The 26308-nt window shown below is 39.7% G+C and overlaps 1 protein-coding gene across 3 annotated transcripts in view; it reads left to right on the top strand.

Annotated features, from left to right (window-relative positions):
- PTPRK (protein tyrosine phosphatase receptor type K) overlaps positions 1-26308 on the top strand; it is a 553399-nt gene that overhangs the window by 277061 nt on the left and 250030 nt on the right. For all 3 annotated transcript variants that reach the window (XM_041730420.1, XM_041730427.1, XM_041730431.1), the window contains 3 exons: positions 2151-2232; positions 4453-4568; positions 23984-24158. In XM_041730420.1, coding sequence (XP_041586354.1) covers positions 2151-2232; positions 4453-4568; positions 23984-24158 — 373 coding nt within the window. The remainder of the gene's footprint in view (positions 1-2150; positions 2233-4452; positions 4569-23983; positions 24159-26308) is intronic.

Here is a 26308-nt window from a genome sequence, read left to right as displayed (position 1 = left end):
GCACGAGTCTCTCATACTAACAATGCTGATGAGCTTACCTTTTGGGTTATATATAGCATTTTTACATCTGCTACCATTTAATCCTCATAAAACTTTATAATGAAAGCTGCATTATACCCATGTTAAGGATTTGGGATTTGGCTCTACAAGGTTATAGGATTTGCTCAAGCATTTGTAAGCAGGAGAGGCGGGAGTCAAGTCCGAGTTTTCTTACCTCCAGGAGAGGGGCCTCCTCCACAGCCACTCCAAGTCATACTTTATTTAATGTCTCTAATTCTCACCTCTATTTCTTGCTAAGCCTCTGTTCCAGTATTTGGAAAATGACATGACCATTGTTTTCCTATCAGATGCACTTACATGGGATGTAAATAGTGTGATGCACACACATGCACACACACATCTCTGTGCTCATAGATTGGCCGTCCTTTCCACTGGGAAGTCTTTCTCTTCCCACAAAGAACCTGTCCTACTTCTCAGCTTCAGCTTGTTCCAGTGAGATCAGTGGTCATAAAGGACAGAGTAGGAGAGAAGTAGCCCCGGAGACGGTCTGTGACAGGATGGGGGACCGGGGGGGTGTGGACTGGCACCTGGTGTGCTGCACCCCCTCGTCGTCGCCTTCGGGGCGGCTGGAGGAGGATCGCCTGGACGTGGGAAGGGGTGATGCTGGGGACACTGCTACTGGGTTTCTCCTCTTTATCTTCCTGCAACGTCTTACCCACCCGTCGTGTTAACTTTTAACTCTGTGACTGACTCACTTCCATGAAGATGATACGGCTTTATGGTGGGCCTGTCTCTTATTTTTGAGATCGGTTTGTCCACTCGTGCCCCAGTAGGTCTCCCCCGGGTGTACCGTAGGCAAATCAGGTTTGAAAGGTACGTAGTCTTCTCCCTCAGATTTGTACCTTTTTCTTTATCACTAGTCCCGGCTCGGGATCCCCATAGCACAGCCACCCAGTGGTGCAGGCCTGGAGCCAGAATGGCCCTGTGTTTCACCACATCTAAAAAGTCAATAAATTTTAATTTGTCTGTTTCATTAGCATTCTTTTTATCTTCCCTTTTTCTTCGTACCTCTCTATTTTCACTACGACTAGCTTTTCACCTGTTTCCAGTCTGAATTTCTTTTAGTCCACCCTCTACCTTATTGGCATGCGTGTTTCTTTCTTTCTTTTTTAAATTTATTTCTTTTTATTTTTTATTTTATTATTTTTTTGGCATGTGTGATTCTAATAGATCACTTTGAATATACTATATCCCTAATTCAGACATCCATTTCCATCACATTTCCTAAAATGTCATGCAGAAAACTCCCAGAATAATCTGTGTATCTCCATGAATAAAGGAGCCCATAGTCAAATAGAATATTGAGATGTGCACGCTAAATATGGTTTCTCTTAGAAAGTCACACTACACATTATTTTTAAAAAAGGCTATATGAAGTCTTTCTATTGATAGTACAACAAAACTCTATAACATGAGCTGATACTTGAACATAGAAAGTTTTTTAAATATTTATTAATGTGTAATTATTGGCAGGCTGTCGTCCTGATTTTGGTCCTGTGGTATTCAAGGTCCTCTCATGCCCAGCCCTGAAATCTTACCTTCCTTTTTGAACCTTTGTAGCCATACAGATTACACGCATTTGGTTCCCCAAACACACAGCTCTGTTCTATTCCACTGTGTTGTTCCTTTTGCCGTGAATACTGCTAATCTCGCCAATGGCCTTTGTGAAAATTTAGCTATTTTTAAAAGTTTAGATCATTTGGTATTTTCACTAGTTAGCCCACTGCTTGGTACATTGTCAGTGCTTAATGTATTTTAAATAACGAAAACAGAGAAAATCAACAAGAGAAAATTTAGAGATAGGCGATTAGCTGTATTTGCCTCTTCATTCTGCTTAGTGGGTGCCCGTTCGGGAACTCTAACACACAGTAGCAGTTGCTGAAATGATTTTTCAGCTGCTTGACCTCAGTAATTTTTGTTTGTTTGTTTACCTAGACAAAATTTAAGAAATTACAGTAAAGGCGAAATTTTTAATTCTTGGAAGGTAAAAATCAAATTTAATTTTCATAAGTGTGCGATAGCTGTTCTCTGTGACCTGCGAAAACTCCTTAAAAATGACTGTTGTAATGTTTTCTATTTCTTCCTGACAGGTAATATTTGAAGCTGAAGTCTCAGGAGGGAGGAGTGGTTATATTGCCATTGATGACATCCAAGTGCTGAGTTATCCTTGTGGTAGGTTGTCATTAAGAATTGTATTTTTCTGTGTCCTTTCAACACTTGTACATTGGCAAGGACTGTTGACTGTTTATCACTTGGTTGTGGCTGTCTCTTTTGTTGTTACTCCTAGCCTTCCGTTCAGTTTTAAAAGAACACTGAAATCCTTCTAGAAGTTTTGAGTCAAATATTTCTCAGGATTGTACCTAGTGGTACACCAGTAAGGAGTTCTTTTAATTCTTTAACTATGGAGGACAAAATGTGAATATAAATGAAATTCTGGATAGGACATGCTCCATCTTTTGGTTTTATTAAATAGTCTTGGAAAGCAAAAAAGAATAACAAATCAGAGCTCCACTGAAAGGAAACCAAAAGAAACCTCACTAACTTATGTGATCTGCTTAGTTGAAAGTTGGCGCGAAGGAAAGAGAATGAATTAGGTCACCGTATTCCAAACTTCAGACTAAATTTTTTTTAGTAATATCTGGCTAATCCATCTGAAACAACAAAATAATAGAAATCAGACAAAACAAGGACTCAGTTTATTAACACATAATTTTATTATGTCTTTAGATGCACATTGGTTGGTCTTCAGATGGTGTAACTAATTTTGTGTGTACATCACATTTCCTGAAAGACATTCATTACATGCACTCAGTAGAGCCAGACGCAAAACAGCTGGCATAAATTCAGACTTTACCTAGATCTCCCAACAACGGCATTTTACAGGGCCCATGAACTCTAGATGGTCTGTTCAGTAATCCTCCTGGTGGAAATTTTCTCACCTGTTGTAAGCACCGTGTGCGTGGAGGGGAGCACTGTGCAGGGGCGGGGGGGAGGGGGCGGCCAAGGCCGCGCTCCTGTGAGCGCTGGTGTTAAACCCCGCGGTGCATCAGGGTCACCTACCAGGGGTGGCAAATCACAGATGTGCGGCCCCTCCTCGGTTCTCATTCTGGCGCCTGGGGTGGGGCCTGAAAATGTGCATTTCTCATAATAAGTTCCCAGGTGATGCCCCTGCTGCTGGCCGGGAGCTCACAGAGGGAGGACCACTGTGCTGGTTCATGTTCTAGCTCAAGCATCTCTCTTTTTAAAGCCGATGCTAAGATGAGGTGAAAGAAAGAGGTCACAGGCCCGTGGTCAGACCATTTATCCCAGGCAGTCCATTCTAAGAAAAAGGGGAACAAAACCGTCTCCCTCAAAGTTCACGTTGGTTTCCTAATAAGTTCTTTCAGTCCACCAGTACATGAGCATGATGTTTCCGTCTACTGTTCATTTACACTTAGTGGAAGAGAAATTTGAAAGAAAGGCTCTCAGGAGTAAAGAAAATAAAAATATGAATTAAGCCCAAGAGCGGTTTCACTGTGATATGGCCCTCTATGCGCTTGCTTTTACTTACCGAGGCTTAACTTTTCCTGCATGTATTTACTTTTAGTTGAAAACATGAATAAGCTCCAGTTTTACAAGGGGATCATAGAGAACACTGATTTGACAGTTACGTAAGTCGTGTAGGTTTTGACCGCAGTCATCACTTTTCGTCGGGTCCAATATTGCTTTTGGGTAACTTTTCTTCCAACGATGAAGGAGTCCGAGGTGGATTTTGCAGCGATTAAACTGATACTCTCCTTGAGAGAAACAAATACATTCCCTTGTTCTTTGAAGCACTAGAGAATTATACCTATTGAAATGTTTTTTTTTTTAAAAGAAAGACCAAAAAAAGAAAAAAGAAAAAAAGATGAAAAGAAAGACCTAACAGTTTACATTGTAAATTAATAGTTCAACGGCTATGTCTATGTTGGTAGGTTAGATACCACTATATGTTTTTGTCACATTTCTCTGTCGTGCTCTGGTTTCTGCTTATTTGGTCTCTCTTTTATTATTATTATTATTATTATTATTATTCGGTCTCTTTTGCTTTCTTTGACTTGTAACTGTTTTGTTATCACCCATATGCAACATGCTGTGGCCAACCTTCAGCAGTAATTGTTGAGTGCCCTCTCTGTATACAAGAATGTTCTAGTAATTATGGGGCAATGAGTAATAGTGCTATTAAGGGGAAAAAAAAAAAAGAACTGTGAGAGGGAGTGGGGTTTTCAGCACAAAGAAAACTCCCATTTTCTTCTATATGGTATTAGTCTCGGCCAAAGGTAAAAGTGTTAACAACATTATTCTCTTGGGAAAAAGTCACATGGAACGTTTTCTTCGTGTGAAAAGATTAATTTTTTTTTTCTGCCTTCACAGATAAATCTCCTCATTTTCTCCGTCTGGGGGACGTGGAGGTCAACGCAGGACAGAATGCTACGTTCCAGTGTATCGCCACAGGGAGAGATGCTGTGCACAACAAGTTGTGGCTGCAGGTAAGGCCAAGTGGGCCGCTGGGCGAACAGATACACCTGATTTTTAAAAAATCACAAGGTACTGCTTCTGCTGATATTCTAGTATGTGTGTGTGTGAGGGAGTAAGAGACCAGTTCTCTTGTGTAGGTTTGTCTTCATTGACTGCAGTTCGTTTCAGGTATTTCCATTTTGGGAATATGAATAAACACATGACAGTATATAGTTAATAAATACTCAGGTCAGTTTCTAGTGAGCGCTGATGTTTCTCTAAGGTTATGCAAAACTAAGAATTTTTTTCGAGATCCATTCAAAGTAGGAAAAAATGGCAAATTTCCTCGTTAAATATTTTGAAAACCCAAATTTACAAGAGCATAGTACTTAAGTAGGAACTGTCATACCCTGACCAATTTTTTAAAACACATTTTAAGAAAGTTTTGGAAGTACTTCTGGAAATGTGAATGGGAGGAGAGCCAATTAAATTTCTTTTCAGAGTGTTTGTGCATAAGGGTTAATGACAGTTCTGAGGTCAAGACATTTGCTTTGCGCATATTAAATCCTCAGTAAATATGTATTTAATGAATGACTTGGCAAAATATTGAGGAAATGCAAACAGTACATACCAAGACCTTTGAAAACGCCAGAGAATTAAACGAGAAACTAAAGAAGGTACCATGTCTTTAGAAAATACCTCCCAATCCTGGGACAGTGCGGGGGGGGGGGGGGGGGGAGGGAGGGGCTTAGATCAGCTCTAAAGTCAGGAGGGCAGGCCCAAGGAAGGTGATGGCTATTGAGCAAAATATTTGAAGCTAGAACCTAAGTAATAATGCTCTCTGAGCACTTGTATTATTATTTTGTGTTCTATTTGTATCAGAATGAAGGGATTTAATTAGTTAGAATTTTAAATTCCTGAAAATGTCAATGGAGACCAAAAGCGAAAAATCACTGCAAGATTAGCATAGTTTTTGAACATAGACCTCAGCATTTATTTTTACCATATTTTTCTTTTTAAAATTTTTTTGAAGATTTGTTTAAAAAAAAAAAAGATTTGTTTATTTATTTATTCATGATAGACATAGAGAGAGAGAGAGAGAGGCAGAGACACAGGCAGAGGGAGAAGCAGGCTCCATGCCAGGAGCCCAATGCGGGACTTGATCTGGGGCCTCCAGGATCGCGCCCTGGGCCAAAGGCAGGTGCTAAACCACTGAGCCACTCAGGGATCCCCTATTTTTACCATATTTTTAAAGAGGTAAAATTAGTGTTGAGGATAATCATTAGGTTGTGGGACGTTGAGGTCATGATTAGAATAAGTGATTTTTGAAATCATGCCTAGTATAATGCCTAATATTGTCCTAGATGTTATCAATTTCTTATTTCATTAAATTCTCACATCCACATGGATGTTACAACACATGTACCCATACAAACTTTATTATCACTGCTTCTATAATTTATTTGATTTGTAAGTATTGGGATATCATTCTGAATATGTGAAAAGGAAATGAAGCCCCTACTTTTTTTTTCTGTGATTATGCGAATTTCCCCTATAGATATTAAAATATAAGATAATTCTTTCTAGAGAGGGTGCTGTATAATAAGCAGCCTGTTTTATCAGTAAACATCAAGTCAGAATCAGTCTTTTTTCTCTCAGTCTAAATAAACAATTAATTTTTTAGACTTTTTTAAATTAAAATTGTTTTTTCCATTTAGGTGAGAACGTTAGTTGGCATTTGACTTTAGTTGTGATCTGTACAGTCTTGTCTTGGAGAACCAGAGACTCTGCAGTCTGCCTCTGGTTTTATGCCCCAGGATTTAATGTGACATTGAAATAAAAGGGTTTTGTGGACTCAGACACCAGCTGCCTTGTGGCAACAAAGACTTTCTGGCCCTGCTGGTCTGAGTGGGTTGCAGTCAAAATACTGCTCGTTTATTGTTTGTTTCCTATTTTGTAGATTGGCCCATTTCATTATAGTTTTAAAAAATAATTCCTTCTGCCATTTTTTAAAGAAAGATGAGAGATAAAAATATTCTGTTAAACATCTATTCTGCTTTCCTTTTTGTCCTCTTTTCTCTACACATCCCAGGGTGGATCTATCTGTGTATTTCTCTTCTGTTTTGACAGTGAGGCTACCCAATTCCTCAGCAGTTTACCTATTTACCATATTCTTTGAAAAAGCTTTTCTACTTTTTCAGTAATACCACCTAATTTACCTTAAGTTATTCTTTTAAATCATCCTTCTTCGTGCTTAAGAAATATTGAAAACTATCCATTACTTAGTTGAGGGATGTTTTCAAATGAATAAGACTGATTATTTTATATAAATATATATTGAGAATCAGACTGTGCCCAGTGATTTTTTAAAAATCCATCTTTAAAAGTAGTAAAAGTATAATAGAGCAGAAAGAATCTTGATTCCATATGAATCTGCAAGCCAACCCTTAAATATGGATGTCACGTCCTGTTTACTTGGTGCAGAATGACTTCGAAAAATCAGGAGGCCCAACTGTTAATTATTTTTTTTAATTTATTTTTTTTCCAACTGTTAATTCTAACCGTAATTTGAACCCTATAACCCTTCCAACCCAGTTAAGTGTGTGGGCTGAGAGAATTCACGAACTATTGACTCTATTCTATAGAGAAGTTCTTTTTCTAGAAAAGGAGATGAGGCTAGAAGCTAAGATCCCTTCCAGCTGTAGATGCTAAACTAGGTCTTTGCATTATTTTTGATGGCTGAGACATGGCTTTCATTACCTTTTTTGTTTGATGGAAGACTGTGAATATTACTGGTCTTGTATGGGTAAAAATGGTCCCTTAAATTAATTATCATTATGAGAACAACTGCTTAAACTATCTGCTCACAGTACTGAGAATGTATTGGAAGCAACTCAAAATGATAGGTCACTGCATCCTGTCACAGAAGTAGTGGGATAATGGAGTAGCTGTTAGCCTTGCCATGGTAGGTGTCATTAAGAAATGGTAATTGAGGGGATCCCTGGGTGGCTCAGTGGTTTAGCACCTGCCTTTGGCCGAGGGCGTGATCCTGGGGTCCTGGAATCGAGTCCCACATCGGGATCCCTGCATGGAGCCTGCTTCTCCCTCTGCCTGTGTCTCTGCCTCTCTCTCTCTCTCTCTGTGTGTGTGTCTCTTCATGAATAAATAAATAAAATCTTAAAAAAAAGAAATGGTGATTAACTTTTTATGTTTCCTAAATCACTGACATTATACAGTATTGTCAATTGATAAATATTTAAATACGGGGTACAAAACCAAAAAAAATAGAAGAACAGCCAACTTTCTGTTTTAAAGGAAAAAAATGATATAGTACAACCGCTTTAACCTTAATACCTGATAACATCGGACGTTTAAAATAATTTATGTATGGAGGGATATCTGGGTGGCTCAGTTGGTTAGGTGTCCAACTCGGTGTTGCCTCAGGGTACCTACCATCTCAGGGCCCTGAGGTAGAGCCTGTGTCTGGCTCCGCACTGAGCAGGGAGCCTGCTTGAGGATTCTTTCCCTCTGCTCCTCCCCTGATCTCTCTCTCTCTCTAAAACGAACAAATTAATTAATTAAATTAATTAGTGTATGGGAATACCTTTAAAAACTAAATTTTTCCACTTGTTTATTGTGTCTAGCTTACAATGATAATGCCCATCTTTTTTATTCTTTAAAATGACATACGAATTCTTGGGTGAATTACAGAACAGAGCTCACAAAAGCAAACGCTTGAGTTACCTGAGCTAATCTAGAATCATTCGTAAGGTACACATCATAGGGGGGTCTGGATGTATCTTTAAGGAGAGTTCTTTCCTGTAGATCTCAGATTATGTGATTACCAAGTCTCAGAATTAGGTCATTGGCTCTACACATTTAGAAAACAATGACAAAATACAGTCCCCAAATTAACCTCCTTGTAGATGCTCAGAGAACTACTGATGCATAGAACAACATGGGTGACTGTCTTTAGAAGTCTATTTAGTGGCAACAGGCTAGCTATATGGCAAAATTATGAGATTTGCTGGACCATAGCTTAAAATGGTGTGTTATGAGGTTCATGCATGTTGGAAAAGGCACTTAGAATAAAGACTTGAGTTGCTTGTAGAGAATTTCCAAATTTCTTTTCGATCATAAAACCCAACGAAGTAGCGTGTATTCCAGATATAAGCACAACATTTGTTGTCAGGTTACGATTTGCAGTTTTTTTTTTTTCCCACATGAACAGATGTTTTTCGGTGCTTCCAACAAGTTTTAGAACTATACTATTTAGTGTTTCCAAGAAACCCTCAGTGGTAGGGAATTTGTGGATCATAACTTAAAGCTTATGGTAAAACACAGCGTATAGGATATAAGATCATGAATGAAATTTTAATGTACAATTTATATTGAAAGAAAATGATAAAAACAACTGGTTATATTTTTGAGAAGGGTCAGATAATTTTCCCACAGGAGAAGAAAAATTAGGTTATACATTTTTGTAGGTTAAAAGTGTTAGTCATGCCCTTTTCTCGCAGTGCTTGCTGATAGGAAGACTAAAGGGATGGTGGCAAAAAGAGTGAGTAGCTAAGGAAATAACTAACGTGACGCGACAGTTCCACTCCTAAATGTTTACACAAGAGAGATGAAGGCACGTGTGTACAAAGTACTTGTGTAAGGAATGTTTGTAACAGCTTCATTCATAATAACCAATGCCTGTAAAGAACCCCAGGGTCCATCCACAGGAGGATGGGTACCCAGGGCACGGCTCATTCAAGCAGTGGAGTGGAACTGAGCAGGAGCAAAGAGTGGGCTACCGATCCACGCACCGATACGGAGAAACCCCAGCAATTTTAATGTTTTCAGAAGGGGGACAGATAGAGAAGAGCATGCATCCTGCGAGGTTAGCTTTGCAGTAAGAACCAGAAGGAACAGGCTAACTCCTGGCGATAGACACCAGAACAGTATGTGCCTGTGGGTGATGAGGCTGGGCCGGCAGCGGGTGGAGGTCATCTTTCTATGGGACTGTCCGTGTCATATACGTCTATCGGGGCGTTGGGTGTGTGGGCGCCTAGACACCTACTAGAAGTTAAGCTGCATCCAGTTCACTTCTATATACTCAGTTTCCCTCGATAACAAATGAGGAAAAGGGAGTGTGTGGGACCGGCGGTGCCGCTAAGCCTTAGACGGCGGTAGCCTGGAGGCATCGCCTTGCATTTTGTCCATCGTGTCCATTTGAGGTTATTTGATGGGGCTCGTGGTGATTTTGAGTTACTGGTCTGTGCTGGAAGATGCAGGGAAGCAGGCTCTGAGTGTTGCGTTGCCGGATCAGGGGTAAGTCCTGCGGTTCCGTAAAGGAACTGAACGGGGTGGGCTGTACCCGAGGGCTGCACCCCCGGCGAAGGCCCCGTGAAAGCGAGCACCTGCAGGGAAGGCAGAGGGAGCCCGGGGGTGGGGGGCAGCTGTCCGGTGTAGGCTGTGGCCCCGGGTCCAGGGTAGGGCCTGACCTGCTAACCACCCCATCCGTCTTTGCCGGCATGGCCAGCACGGGTCATCGGCCGGCCGGAGAACGCAACAGTGGGGTCACTGCAAGGGGGGAGTCCTGTGGGTAGATCGGTGACACCGTTGGTCTCGGTGAACTGAAATGAGGCTGTGGGATGAGTGGCTGGCAGCCCCGTGCGGTCATCCTCCAGCCCCAGCAGCTGGGCCAGGCTGGGCAGGTGCGGCCCATGCCTCTCGGTGGCAGGCAAGGGGAGGGGCGTGAGGGGTGGCCCCGCCGACCTGTGTGCCGGCGGCCTTCTCAGCCACGGGCAACGTCGCTCTGCGTGGAGCAATGGATCATTCAAGCGATGGATTGAGAGTCATAACTGGAGAGTAAAATTAGTAAAATGCGATGCAGATTGCTCTCGAAAAACAACCCGAGAGAGGCTGACCTGTTAGGATACCAGCTGTTGTCAGCTGAGGGCCAGTGAAGATGGGTGGGCCGAAGCTTCTGGGCTTCTCGTGTTGTGTGTAGCCGGAGAATGTCATGGCCTTGTTCCTGTCCCGCACGCGGATATCATCGTGTGAGTGGTGGAGACCAGAAGCATGGGTTTTTTTTTTAAAGATGTGTTAATTTGAAAGTATAAAAATTTTAGCGGCTGAAACATGTCCCTACACAATTTCAAATGCCACACGGTCCTTGCTCACGGAGCTCCCTCTGACGCATCCATGCCTGCGGTATTTTTCCAGGCCTAATTATACTGTCACATGAAGTGCCTTGATGCTCGCGGCATATTTCATTTCCACGAGACACTCTACTATCCCTGACACGATGCCCGTTTGAGAAAGAAAAAAAAATCTGGTTATTTTGCATTTATGATAATGAAGGAAAATTCTTGGAAATTGATCGAGGCCTAAAATGATGCAGTTTATGGTGGGTAATTTATTGGAAACTAATATGAGAGGAATAGCTCCAAACCTAATTGGCTAAACACGTAATATGTGATTTGCTTACATTGGGTACCATGAAAAGAAAAGAAGAAAAGAAAGAAGAGAAGAGAGGAGAGGAGAGGAGAGGAGAGGAGAGGAGAGGAGAAGAGAAGAGAAGAGAAGAGAAGAGAAGAGAAGAGAAGAGAAGAGAAGAGAAAAGGAATGAGAGATATTGAAAATTGTCCTTCTGTCTGGACTTCGTGAAAGTCCTGACATTTTCTAGCTCATTGGCCTTAAGAGCAGCTGACACGTATCCAAAATAGTACAATAATAACAAAAGGCGGCGTGTAATTACTTGGCCAGTGAATAAAGTTGAAGATGTGATGTCAGAATGGCTCAAGTGACACCGTGTGAATCTACCTTGAGATTCGTGGGAGGCTTGATGAGCTTCTTACAATCTAGATGGTTGGGAATATTCAAGAGGGATTTAATTTGTTCTGTATAGGGTCTAAAGTACAATACTAACTAGTGGTTGGAAGCTATATGCTGAGAGATAGAAGCTGATTATTAAGGGAGAACGTTGTAATTGTAGGGCTGTGCAGACCTAGTATGAGCTATTCCAGGAGGTGGTAAAACTACAATTAGTGGAAGTATCCAAGCATAATCTGGATAAGCACTCGCTGGAGCTCTGGGGGATGTTTAGCATGAGGCTGAATGCTTTTTAAGATCCTTTCGGCCCGGAGAAGTGCCTCTGTAACTGAGTAAGAAAAGACCGTATAGAATCTAAGCACTATACTGTTTCCGAGTTGAGAGAGCGCTGCGTAGACTGGAATGTTTGGTGAAATCCTTAAGGGAGATTTGATTGGGTCTTCGAAGGCTGTACAGGACTTGAATAGCAAAGACCGGGTGAGCGTGGTTATCACTGCAGGTCAGTGCACGTGTGGGGGGTAAGGGCAGAACATCAGGAGGAGGATCCTGCTGAAGTGGAAGGTTTGAAATGCGAAGTCGGGGTAAATGGGGTTTGGGGCAGGGTTGAGAGCAGACCATGACGAAGACGCAAGATGGAAAGGACCTACTGGTAGCTGTGCAGATACCCAGTGGGGAGGGCCTGGGACTGGACGGTGCTGGAGGAATCGAAAAATATATGAGTCGGGGATGCCTGGGTGGCTCAGTGGTTGAGCGTCTGCCTTTGGCACAGGGCGTGACCCCGGGGTCCTGGGATCGAGTCCTGCATCGGGCTTCCTGCATGGAGCCTGCTTCTCCCTCTGCCTGGGTCTCTGCCTCTCTCTCTCTCTCTCTCTCTCTGTGTGTGTCTCTCATGAATAAATAAATAAAATCTTAAAAAAAATACATGAGTAGTGAAGGAGAGGGGCAGAGGAAAGAAGAAAGTAGCTTTTGGTGGCACCAGTTGACGGAATTGGGGAGGATGTGAGTGAAATGATCAAGACTGCTTTCTAAATTTGCTCAAAAGGTTATTTTTTTTATTTTTTTATTTTATTTTATTTTATTTTTTTAAAGGTCATTTTTTAGAGCCGTGAGTTTGTTTTCCCATTGTCTGTCTTGGGACTGACTGGTCTGTGAGACCCAACTGTTTCCATTTTTCTTTCTTTCATAATTTCATGTAAGTCATCCTACGTAGGAATCAATGGTAGGAGATATTGGCTCTTTTGAGGTCTTTTGAGCTTTAGCAAAAGTTTGCCAGGACAGTTTGACGCTTGTGGCCAAATTCAACCTCTGGGTGGTCCTGGTATCTGTGCGAAGACCATTGGTGCCTCAGCCTCGGGTCTCCCTCCAGCCTGCGCTCAGGGAGTTCTGTCCAAGAGGGGTGTTAAGCACACTGCGCTTCCCTGATCTCTTGTGAGCTGATGCACACTAGCCTGCTGTTGAATTCTAACTGTCTCCGTTTATTCTTAGTTTAAGCAGTGGTGATCTGTTTTTTCCCTGTCTGTATGCTGATGTACAGTTACTTCTGTTCTCCTCGAGAGCCCATGGGCCGTTCGGTGGCTAAGCTACTCGTCAGTCCTCGTCAGGCTGCTGCTTTTCCTCAGGATGTTGGTTTATTTGAGTTCAGGGCATCATATCCTCCCTTCGTGGCTTCATTCCAAGAACCATGGCTTGGGGTCTCGAAGGAAAATCATTAACCGCGTATCATGGATTGTGATGTTTGCCTGTTACCTGTGGCATTTGGGGCGGGTATGTGTGTAAATGGTGAGCATCAGAACATTTAATCATAGTTAATTTTTAGGATTGTTAAATACCCCCGGGGTCGTTTTGGATGGCTTTCTGTGGCTCTCCACCACAAGGCGTTCGATGCCTTGAAGATAGCGTGAATTCTTTTCCTTCTTCAATAATTTATAAACTCTTGAGTTTGTTGTCTGCAGATTACATAATTGATTATAAATGAATAATGTGTGGGAAATACTTTAGCTTTGTCATCCATCCCTGGAGCGGGACTGTAAAAGCCCGGCAGTCATAGAAGCTCAAGGATTTCTTCCTATTGACATCTATAAATAACAATCTACCGCTTTTTTCTGTGCAAGAATAACTCACTCTTCTGCTGTGCCCCCAGGTGCCCTCCGGTGCCCTCTGAGCGTGTCACATGGAGCACTTCGCAGCTTCCCACTGGCTTCCTGCCACCCGTGCTGACAGCGCGGGGCTCCGCTAGCAGGCAGGGTTTCTTCTTTAGGAAAAGCGATCTGCCAGAAAGATCTAATATTCATAAAGCCCACTTTATCATAAAACAAAACATAGAAAACCACCCCCAAATAGGAACTGCAGCTGAATGAATTTTTATAATGGAGTTTACCCCACCCAGGACAGGCAGGGCCTTCGCCAGCCACCCCCGGGGCCCCCGAGGGCTCGTCCCCGCACGTCTGGGCCAGCTCGCTTCCTCTACGAGTAATGGTCTTCTTAACTTTTAGCCCTTGTATGTTTTGGTCATAGTTTTATTTTTTTTCTCCCACTTATATGAGCGTTCCTAGATGCTCTAAATTAGTCTTGCCTAATGCTTAAAAGTGTCTTAAAGTCTCTTTTCAACTGTGGGTTTGTCCTCTGCCCCTTTCTTTTCCTCACAGTTTGTCTATTGAGGAGGAACCCGGATCCCTGACTTGTTGTTTTGCTCTTGTCTGCATTTTAGGGTTGGTGTACCAGGGTCCTCTTCACCTAAACACACTCTTCCGATTTTGCTTGTAAACTGGCAGCCACACGCAGAGTCCAGTTTGATCCTTTGGCAGTGTTGGAGGGGGCACCTGTATGGTTACAGGAGGCACACCATGTCTCTCTCCTTCTCACTTTTTTTTTTTTTTCTTTGTGATCTTCATAGCCATCGATGCTTTGTGCCTCTATCAATTGCTGCAGGCTGCAAGTTGTAATATGCTAATTCTGTTATTTATTTGTATTAGTTTAGTTAAGGAAGAGATACTTTTCATCTACCTGTCACTACCTGGTGACGTACTTCATTAAGGAAAGGGAGGATAAAGGCTCTCATCTTTGCTTTAGTTATTGGCTTTCAGTATCATGAGTTGATTGATTATCATTCTCTGAAGGTGATGGATTCTTCTTTTATTATTATTATTATTATTTTATTATAAACTCATGGACTTAAACCTATTTAACTGACTTCAATATTTTGTAATTTTTACTATTATTACTACTATTAAAACTCAGACGGCCCCATCTTTAGGCAGTGAGAACCTCTTCAAGCTGGCTCCAGAGTTCTCCTGGTGTGACGTCAGTAGTTCTTGGTAATTTCCTGCTGTCTGATGTTGTGAGATGCTGCATTGTCATTTTGTATGCTTTCCTCACCAGACCCAGTGCCCTGGTCTGGTTTTAGTAAAGACATTGTATTCCGTGATGTGGATTCTCATTTTGTTAGACCTTTTCTGTGAACAGAACTAAGGTAGAATGTGTCTTTAAAGATAAAAGAGCAATGAGTTCTTATTGATATTTCAAGTTCAAGCCTCAAGATTTTCACTTAATGTTTTCTCTATTACGATTTGTCAGCTTTGGCTTCTTTTTCCCTTGCTACTATTCTTGGTTCTCAGTGACACAGGGGAAGGGAGAATTAGAATACTCTGTAGTTCTCGTTTTTAGACTCTGATGTCATTTTGGATCCTCGTACCATCTAACTCCTAGCGTAGAACCATTGCCTCTATACTGTCTTTCGTACAGCCCCTGTTTACTTAGTTCCACAGGCAACTGTGTTTTTAATGATCACCATCAGCCTGTACCTCATGTTTTCCCAGTAACGTTAGTTGGTTGAAGGTCATTTTCTAGTAGGATTAGCCTACTTTCTAGTAGGTTCAGGATTAGCCCATGAAACTAATATTCCCTGAGTTCTGGGACGTTGATAACAGTTTATATGTGCCTTTGATTAGTTTTTTGTGTGCCCTCAATTCTTTTCATTTTTAAGATTTTATTTAATTATTTGAGAAAGAGAGAGAGTGCATGTGTGTGACCGTGAGCAGGGGGAGGGGTGGAGGGAGAGGGCCAGAACCCCAAGCCAACTCCGTGTTGAGTGTGAGCTGGATACGGGGCTCGATCTCACGACCCTGAGATCATGACCTGAGTTGAAATCAAGAGTCAGATGGTTAACTGACTGAGACACCCAGGGGTCCCTGTGCCCTTGATTCTTAAGTCAGTTTTGCAGGATATAAAATCCTTTGTTCACATTTTCTTTCCTTGAGTAATTTTAGTATGTTACTTCATTTCATTCTGGCATAAAGCCTTGCTATCAAAGCCTGATAATATTTGTTTCCTTTAATTCATTTATCTGCTTTTTCTAGATATTCAAAGGATTTTTTCCTGTTTTTCTTTTTTAAAGATTCTAATTTTACCAGAATATGTATTACTGTGTATCATTCTAGGCTACTGTTCTCAGGTATGGGGTATGTTCTTCCAATGTGTATTTACAAAACCTTCTTTTTCAATTTTCAGAAAGTGCTCTTAATTATGACTTTCATACTTTTGTTTTGTTTCCTTCCTTCTGTATGGACTTGTGTTATCTCTATATTTGATCTTCTTTGCATTCCATCATTAATAGTCTCTTTCTCTGAAATCCTTTTTATTCTCATTTTAAATGAAGTCACTTTTTCCCCCACATTCTATTTTGCTTAAGACATCACCTGTTGATTTTATTTCCTCTGGTTAATCACATTTCTAATATGACTTTTTTTCTTTCATTTCATTTTTTCTTTCATTTCTAATTTTTTGAGTTCTGTCATCTTATTTATGAGTTTAATAGTATTAGTTTATATTATTCTTTCATGTCATGAGTCATTTTCTTAATGTGTTATAGCATGGCTTGAAATATTAGGTTTCAGTTTTGATGTTTTGTGGGCATATTTTCCTGACTTTCAGGGACTCTGGGATTTGTACTCTGCTCCTTTTCTATTTTAGACTTACAATAATTTTATGTTGATTTGACCTTGGTACTTTTAAGTTGTTCATTTTTATGTGAGTTGTGTTGTCTTGAAATTTAAAAATGAGATGTGGAGTTCAGGAAAACTTCACCGATTTCAAGAATCACCTCTTTTGTTTCTGTGAGTTATGTCTTGCTTTTCTGGGATTTCTTGATTTTGTTCTCATCTCTACTTTGTCTGGACCTTTTTTCCCCTTACCTTCCCTTGTTGTTTCTTCTGTTTTTTATGTGGCAGATTCAGGAAGAGTGAAAAGTCATCCCACTGCCACCAAGTTGCTGGAATCCCTCAAATGTAATACTTTAATTGTTTTGGTCTCTTTGCTCTACTCGACTTCCCTCTTAATATGAATGGTATAGTTTTATAATTGTAAACTCACAAGCTTTATATTCTCCATTTTCTCTGGTGTAGTTTGAGGCAACCAGCTAATACCATTCTTTATATTCTTTAGTTTGTCTAAAATATTTTAAGGTCACAAATACCTAGTCATCCAGAACTTTACCTTCTATAGATATTTGATTAGGGATATCTCATGGTAATATTTTGCATCTCTTTATTACATCATGCCATGGATTATTATTGCCTCTAAATCTAATCAGGTCTAGAGAGCCAGTTCTAGGAAATCCAGAACCAAACCAGATCAGAAAACACATCCTTAAAAAAAAAAAAAAAAAAAAATCTGTCTTCCAGAAGCATTTCTGGTAACAAAGCCATCTGTATCAGTCAGTGTTCAGACATTAAACGCATATGCCTATGTGTGTCTACACACACACGCACACACACACACATACGTTTTTCTTTTTTTTTTTTAATCCGAAAAGGATTCATTACAAGGAATTGGTTCATGTGACTGTGGGCTGGTGAGGCAAGTCTGAAGTTAGCAGGTCAAACCCTTGGGAGGGATATTCAGGCACAAACTCAAGTTGCTGCTAACTGGTAGAATTTCTTCAACTTCAGGGAAGCCTCAGCTCTGCTTTTAAAACATTTCAACAAATTGAATCAAGTCCACCCAGATTATCTAGGATAAACTCCTTGACTCAGTGTCAATTCGGTTATAGACTTCAATTCTATCTCCAAAATCCCTTTGCCAGGACACCTAGTTTGATTGAATAACTTGGGACTGTGTGTAGCCTAGACAAGTTGAATGATCAAAAGACCATCACAGTTATTAAATGTGTTATGTACCTAGATATTGTTTTGATTATTTTCTTCGTTATATTGCTATTATTAGGATTTGCAAAGAGAACTTTTGTACAATTATCTCATTAATATTTTCACCATGTGTGTTGTATAGCAGGTACAAATAAATACCCGCTCCCCCCCCCCTCAATTTTAGATTAAAAGTGGAGATGTGAGATATAATGAGAATTGTGAAGCTAATAAATGATTGTTTCAGGACTGGAACCTAGGGGTCATCTTCCATCAGGCATGGTTCAGTCCATTTACTCATGTTCCCTGTATGTTGCTCCTCATACCACAAGGCTGCAAAGACACCTGTGCTTTGTAGATTAAAATGTTTTTTTCTTATTTAATAGCTGAATTTACATTTTGTTACACTTGGTTAATGCTTGATTCTAGTAGTTTGTTATTCCCAGTACATTTTTACCCTGTATTTTAAAGTCAGAATTATATTTGCCACCTTTTTTTTCTGTGTCAAGTACCATTCGCCTTCTTCAGTCCTTTCATTGCCAAATGGCAAATATGTTGGCCAACTTAGTATTGTTATTTTAGTGTAATTTTCCTAGAAGAACACTATGTTTTTATTAAATGCTTAATCTGTTGAAATAAATATAATAATTTCTAATAGACATAAATAAGTTTATCTCAAAGCAGTAATGTTTCTAATTTGAGAAATGTCTAAATTTCTAAGCCTTTAATTTTGTCATTAAAATCTTTTGTGTTTCTAAAATTCTTGGTTTAACTGTTCAATAATAATAATAATAATAATAATAACAATAATAATTCATGAGAAAGAAAAAAGCATTCATATAGTAGACAAGTCCTGGTAAGGAACCCTCAGTTCCTTGGGATTAATTTGGCTGGATTGTTGTATGATTCACTTCAACCTTAGTTAATTATATTGTGCAAATTTACTTTGAGTTTAGTTCTGGACAAAAGGGCAAGTACTGACAAATCATATGCCATCCTCTTAGTCTTCTTAATGTATTCAACAGGAACCTAAATGCCAAATGTAGGGAAACAGTTTCCCTCTTAACAGTTTCTCTGGCTCTAAGAGGATGGAGGGATCATATATCATCATGTGCCCACAAAAGGCAGTGAAAAATAAATAAAACGATAAATGTAATTTAATTTTTTCTTCAAGTCAACAGAGTGAAATAATCCCTGCAAGTATTCGAAAAGCCACATTATTTAATTTTAAATTAAATTGGATTAATTCTGTTTCTCAAGCTTTGAAAAGAAAAGCTGAGAGAAACTGTGTCATATTTTTAACTTTAGGAGTTCAAGCCAAAAGTGGTATAAAACCAAGTGTATTGTGTCCCTTAACAGGAAGTCCAGAAAGAAGAAAGGGGCTCTAGGAGTGGTTGATACCATTTCAGACACTTGATCAAGAACTTGATTGTCTTTCTCCTCAATGTGCCATCCTCAGTGTGTCACCTTTTCTCTCACACTGACCAGTCCGCTCTTGTAGTTTTAGGCATAACATGGAGAAAAAGGAAAGAGGACCCACTGTGTCTTCTCTTGAGATGTGATAACCTTTCTAGAAGTGAATTGGCCTGTTTCTGTCGAATCTCATTGGCCAGAATCAGGGTACACACCCATTTTTAACACTTTCACTATTATTAGGAATAGGACCTCCATGATTGCTTTCTACCAGTGTGTCTCAAGCTGTAAGGTCTTGACCCATTAACCTAGGGATCTTGTGAAAATGTAGATTTTGATTCAGTAGATTGAGAGTGATCTCTAGACTTAGTATTTGTAACAGTTTGACAGGTAATTCTGATACTGCTGGTCTGCAGAGCATACTTTGAGTATAAGAGGTTTGACTAATAACCTGGCTATTATAGATGTTGAGAATTAACCAATATTATCACTACACTACTTTAAGCCAGAAACTGAACTTGTCAGATAAACACTGCCTATGGCCTGCATGAGGAAGCTTACTTAAAGAGAGAGGTAATAATACTAGGGAATGTCATGACTTGCCCAGGCTTATTTGGTAAGTGACAAGTCTCAGCAACCTGTACTGGAGACCTAGCAAATAAGAAAGCATTATGAGGATATGGGAAGTCGGGGAGAGAAAAAGGCAACGTGTTAGGTCATAATCCTTGGATCATATAATTTTGTGGTTCATTTCTCAGAGTTGGGGATACTTAAAATGAAGAAATCATATAAAAAAAAAAAACTTCAAAGCAAGCTAAAGAGCCTGGAACTGAAGAATATAAAAGCAGAAAACTATATGCAAACACGGCTGCATAAGGGAGAAATTTGACATTCTTTTTTTCTTCCTTCATAGCACTGCCCATTCTGCTAAATTGATAGTTTGTAGTCAGGCAAAGGTCTATTATTTTGGATTATAAAAGAAAAGTTATCATTATTTTTGACTTCTCAAACGTACATGTCATCATTTGCTACTTTTAACTGTAATGCATTACTGGAAGCTGAGTAAATAATACAATGCCTAGTATAGTAGATTATATTTCTCATTGGTACAATGCATTAATCAAGGCTTTATAATAAACAATCAATTCATTGGACTAGGCCTATAATATAAGTGAATAAAAGCAGCTTTGGTTTAGGTTAGAGGAAATACTGCTGGATTTTGTGTCATTAAGCCTGGTTTTGAGTTTTAATCCCACTACTAACAGGCTACATATCACATTTCTAATCTTTCTGAATCCTGATTTTATGATTTTTAAATGGGAATAATTACACATAGGTTGTTTTTTTTTTTTTTTTTTTTTGAGATAGCAGCAATAGAACCAAGATAATAGCCTATATACCATCTGGCACATGGAGGCACTTATTAAATGGTATTGAAGATAAGCCTAAGTATTAGGAGGGTATAACGGTATGATGAGTGGTGTTGTTATTTCAAAAAATGAATACCATGTATAGCTACTGTGCCCTTTAATTATATAAATAATGTATATCCTATATAAGTTTATATATTTTGAAGTTATATTAACATATTAATAAACACAAATATAGACATAATGTAACATAATCGGCTTTGTGTACTCCTGAATCATCTTAAGCAGGCCGTAAATGTCTCGAAGTTAAGGTATTGTTCAGAAATAGCTTGGCATAAATGATCTCCAGATGCTTTTGAGGTTCTCTGTTTATGTAGCTTCTCTTTATTATTATTTTAATTAATGGTTAGTATATTTTTGTTAGAATAATTTATAAAAGCCTAAGGAAGGCTTATATGATCCCTGTGTCTGAAAACATCAATGAATTTAATTCATTTTAACCAAGAACTTGAGCACTTATTAAATAAAGATAATATATATGATGGCATGGAAAAAAATATATATGTATATACATACAAATAAGACTAGAAAACCTATCTTTAGGGTGATTTCAGTATACAAAGAGGGGGGAAAAGTATGTATCTATATCTATCTAGATCTAGGCCTAGACATATATAGAGAAAAAGAATATATTAGAAGAAATTCAAAATAGAAAAGCCAGTCATTGAGGCTTTGATGTCTGGTTGCAAAGTAAAGGATCAAGTAAGGTCTCATTGAAAATGCAGAGGATTGAAGGAATGGGAGAACCACATGGTCCGTTGTGGTTCTAGAGGGAACTGTCGTAGCAGGGGAACTTGGTTGTTCTATGATAGTAAAAGAGGCTGTTGGGCATCACTGAGGCCAGGGTGAGTTTTGGGATCATGATAATATTCACAGGACTATGATGGAAAGGACATTTTTGCCCGGTAGATAATTGTGATGGGAATGATACTTGGGCATGCTCAGAATTCCCGAAGATGAGACGTAGGTGAGTGGGATTGTGGTGGAGTGGTCCGCAAGGGATGGACTGGTTAATGGTGGCCTTCCCTGAAGGAGAATAAGGCCATAGAAGAAAAGCTTGGAGGAAAGTGGTATTGTGAGATGAATGGCAATTAAGGTGGAAAGATGAAATAATGATGATTGAGACGGAAACACTGAGGGTACTTAGAATCTCATCCCAGAAGAAGATGGGCTTTTGAAAGGCACAGCATTAAAAGACATGGGGGGGTGTGTGCATGCATAAGGTAATTCAGAAGGTAGGGCGGCCACCGGACTTGGCTGGTCTTGAAGAGCTGAGAAATATAAATGGCAGAGAGGAAGGTGGCCAAAGGTTGAGGGCACCACTGGAGGGATAAGTTAGAGGAAGAGGAAGTGAGAGTACTTGCAGGTATAAAGAGTGCCTTCCGGTTAGAAAGACCTTATCAAGGGATGTAGTAATTGAAAAAAGGGGAGCCAGAAAGGTGCATATGTAATGGGCCTTGTTTGTATGGTTTGTAGGGAAAGAGAATCTAGACTTGATTTTATGGATTTATATCTTAGGGCTTCTGAATATAAGCTGCGTTTTCTCTTCACTATTATCCAGGAGAATGATCAGAGATCTTAGTACAGAAATCATGGGATAGGTGGTTAAGGAAAGAATTAACAATAAGCTGAATGAATAAAATATGGTAAAATTAAAATTGGAACTTTGGGTCCTTAGGTAAATGTGTGTGTGTATGCATAGGCATACGCACATATATACCATATAGTATGCACAAACGCATCGTTTCAGATGTGGAGAGGAGAATTTACAGGTTCAGTGGGTTTTAGGATTTAAAACTTAATCATGAAAGTAATAGAATGATCCTTTTATTATTTACTCTTCTAAAAAAATGTATTTCAGCCATGAAAAAGTTATGGAAAACAGTAAGATGACCACTAATGTACCCACCACTCAAATTTAAAAGAAGTTGATATTTTGCATTTTTATTTCATGTATTAATTTTTGTTAAGGAATTTTATCTGGTGTTTAAACATGTATATGTGTATTTCACACCAGAGGAATAGTGGAGCTGGTTGGGATTGCTATTGCTGATTTTTCAGTAAATTTAGGAGTCAAATGATATTACACAGGTAATTTGAAAGTGGCCACAGTGGGAGTATTTACACCACAGAAATTGAGCCACGATACAAATCAACAGTTTATTATTTTTGGTTAAGAGCTAGCTCTTCAGCATTTTGCCAGCACACTGGTGGTCTTAGTTTGCATAAACTTCTACGTTGTATTTTATTGAATGGATAAATCTCAGTTGACTTATCCACTATTCAGGAAAATTTGGATCTCTCACATATTGAACTGTCCCCATATTGCAATGCTTCTGAGTTCAACATTCTTGTGCGTATCTCCTTGATCACATGTGCAAAAGTGTTTCAAATGTCGAAATGCAGAAGTGGGACCACTGGGTGCTAAAGAATTTCCGTCTTCAGATTTACTAGATAGTAGCAAATTATCTTCTAAAATGAGTCTAACATTTTGAACTTCCATTAATAATTTTAGGGGTTTTGTTTTCCACATCTAATAATAGGAATTGATGTTTTAAGTTGTATGAAAGGACACCGGGGATATTTAGCATTTCACCAACAAGAGATGAGGTTGAGGCTCCTGACTCATTCTTTCTCATCGTTACAACTTTTCTTTGCCCTTTGTGCTGTCTTTGACATATGGACATTTTAAAATTTAGGCTGAGGATCTCTTTTCTTGGTTATTAGACAAACACATTTTCTCTTTTTATAGCCTGTCCACTTTTTGATAGGGTTGTTTGTCTTTTTTCTTATTGAACTGTAGAAGATCTTTACATAACCTGGCTATTTATCTTTTGATGGATTATTTCCATGACAAATATCTTATCACAGTTCGTGGGGTTTTTTCCCCCACTTTATTTATGATGTCTTTCAACATACAGAAGTTATAAATTTTATTATAGTTGACTTTTTCAACCATCTCCTTTATAGCTTAAACTTACTGGTCTTGTGTGAGGTACCCTGATATCATAAATATGCTTTTCAGTATTTCATTTTGTAAGTTGACAGATATGCTATTAGCATTTAGGTTCTTTTGATTACTTTTCTTAAATGGTATAAATTGGCTGTCATTAGTGCCAAAGAGATAAAGTTTGCAGAGTACGGATTTTGGTTTGACTCTAAATTATTCATCAGTATTTTATTGTCATTCTGTGGCAGATCACATGCTACACATTTCGAATACTAAGTTGCATTGGACATCGTCTTGGTCTTCCCATGGGGACAAACCTATTACATAGCACATGCAGTATAGAATAAGGCCTAAAAGAAGTCCCCCTACGTATACTCAAGGAGGAGGAGGGCAATGAATCATATGCCAAGGGGCCATTAACTGTTCTGTTAATTCATATATTCTGAGCTAATAACAATTTCGTGGAAAATAGAAGTAAGCTATAATGCCAGTGCTATGCCCCTAACAGATACCAAAGTTTATTTCCATGCTTTTGGGGGGTTGAATGATAGTGGTAAAAATTTGTGGGGCTACCTAGACGTTTTCCTCCTATTTTAGGAACAAGGATAATTTATCACAGAAATTGGTTGCTAAGATGCTTTAGATTTATGGAAATGTTAAGAACCTGTTTCTTAAAGATTGGTTTCTGCTTGCAGAGACGAAATGGAGAAGATATCCCAGTAGCCCAGACTAAGAACATCAATCACAGAAGATTTGCTGCTTCCTTTAGATTGCAGGAAGTGACAAAAACTGACCAGGATCTGTATCGCTGTGTAACTCAGTCAGAACGAGGTTCCGGGGTGTCCAATTTCGCTCAACTTATTGTAAGAGGTAAGGTTGGTTGCTTTGCTTTCACTTCATGAAATTGCTTGGCTTCGTTAGAACAAAAGCAGCCTTGTAGATATTTTGACTGATTTTTGAACCTGTTGCTCTTCATCTCAAGTCACTAAAAAAATTATATAAAAGTTCTGCTGATGTCCTCAGGTAAAGTAAGACCGTTGTATTATCTGTCGAACAAGGTTTTAACAAGTGTTTCCCATAGAATGGAATCTATTTTAAAAAGCTCTAATAAGATGAACCATGCAAAACACCTTTATTCCTTGGGATGCCTGGGTGGCTCAGTGGTTGAGCATCTGCCTTTGGCTCAGGGCGTGACCCCAGGGTCCCAGGATCAAGTCCCACTTCGGGCTCTCTGCAGGGAGCCTGCATCTCCCTCTGCCTGTGTCTCTGCCTCTCTATCTCTGTGTCTCTCATGAATAAATAAATAAAAATATTTTTAAAAAACACCCTTATTCCATATTGCTACCGTCTAGTTTTCATGTTAATTTAGGCTTGCTTTTCTTGTTTAAAATAGTTCTACAGGTACAGCGTTTTTCTTCAAAGCACTGTAGCCATGAGATCAAGGCCAGAGTTTCTATACCCATGTAGACCCGTAAATTTTAACAGAATCAAAACCCAGTGGTGGTGGATGTGAAGTTCACCAATTATGACCCCCTCGAGGATCTTAGAAAGTTAGACTTGCTAAGTGGTCCTCATTAATATTCTTTTTTTTTAAAAAAAATATTTTATTTATTTGAGAGAGAGATAGAGATAGCAAGCAAGCGAGAGCACACAAGCAGAGGGGGCGGGGGAAGCAGACTCCTCGCGGAGCAGGGAGCCTGATGTGGGACTCGATCCCAGGACCTTGAGATCATGACCTGAGCCAAAGGCAGATGCCTGACCGACTGAGCCGCCCAGGCACCCGCCTCATTGACATTCCTGCACACTAGAGTTGCCAGAGGAATTATGAGGGATTATCACATATCAGTATATATCTGCGATGAATATTGGGAAACAAGCCCGAGTGCACAATGTGTATTAACTTCATTCAGAAGTTACTGGGTTCCTGATATTATGGAATATACATACTGTTCCAGATTGTGGAGATAAAATTGTAAATAAAACGCAGAGCCCCCGACTGTGTAGAGCTCAGCCCTGAGGGGTGTTAGGCACACCATGTGGAAGACTACTGAAAATGTAGCAGCAAATTATGGTATGTGTTACAAAGAAAAATAAACACTCAAAAAAGATGACGATTACAATCTTAGTGACGGTGGTCCGGTGACTGTGGAACGGAACCCTCAGACATGAGGGATCGCTTATCTGTGTGAAAATTTAGAGGAATACAGCTCTGTTGAGTAGACTCAGCAGAGTCAGCATCAAGCAATGGTGACACAGATGTAAATAAGTATAAACTACCAAGGTCTCCTCAAGTTGTTTAGGAGATCCTGGGGCGCCTGAGGGGCTCAGTCACTCAAGTGTCTGCCTTCGGCTCAGGTCATGACTCTGGGGTCCTGAGATCGAGACCCACATCTGGCTCCCTGCTCAGCGGGGACTCTGCTTCTCCGTCTGCCCGTCCCCATGCTTGTGCTCATTTTCTCTCTCTCTCTCTCTCTCTCTCTCTCTCTCTCTCTCTCAAATAGATAGAGGTAGATAGATAGATAGATAGGTAGATAGATGATAGGTAGGTAGATAGATAGATAGATAGATAGATAGATAGATAGATAGATGATAGGTAAGTAGATAGGTAGGTAGATAGATAATAGGTAGCTAGATAGCCAGCTAGCTGGCTAGCTAGATAGGTAAGTAGGTAGATAGGTAGGTAGGTAGATAGATAGATAGATAGATAGATAGATAGATAGATAGATAGTTTAGGAGATCCTAACAAGAAGGTCTAACCTGAACTGAGATTTATCCGACGCATCCAGGAAGGTCTTCACGAGTGAGTTTTCTTTGAGAGAGGATCTGAAGGTTGAGAAAGGTTGTCCAGGTGAGGGATGTGGATGTGGGGGCAGGAATGAGAGGTCCAGGGGCCAGCAGACTTGCCGTGCAGAGACCAAGGCACATGTCAGGGCCTGGAGGCTGGAAGGAGAACATCCGATCTATCCATCTTCAAGTTAATCTATTTTAAATGCTTGACATCCAGTGTCTTTTACACACAT

This window comes from Vulpes lagopus, chromosome 2 (assembly GCF_018345385.1).
Source record: "Vulpes lagopus strain Blue_001 chromosome 2, ASM1834538v1, whole genome shotgun sequence".
In the NCBI taxonomy this organism is placed as follows: Eukaryota; Metazoa; Chordata; class Mammalia; order Carnivora; family Canidae; genus Vulpes; species Vulpes lagopus.
The sequence above is the reverse complement of the archived record's forward strand: the minus strand, read 5'-3'. Positions and strand labels throughout refer to the sequence as shown.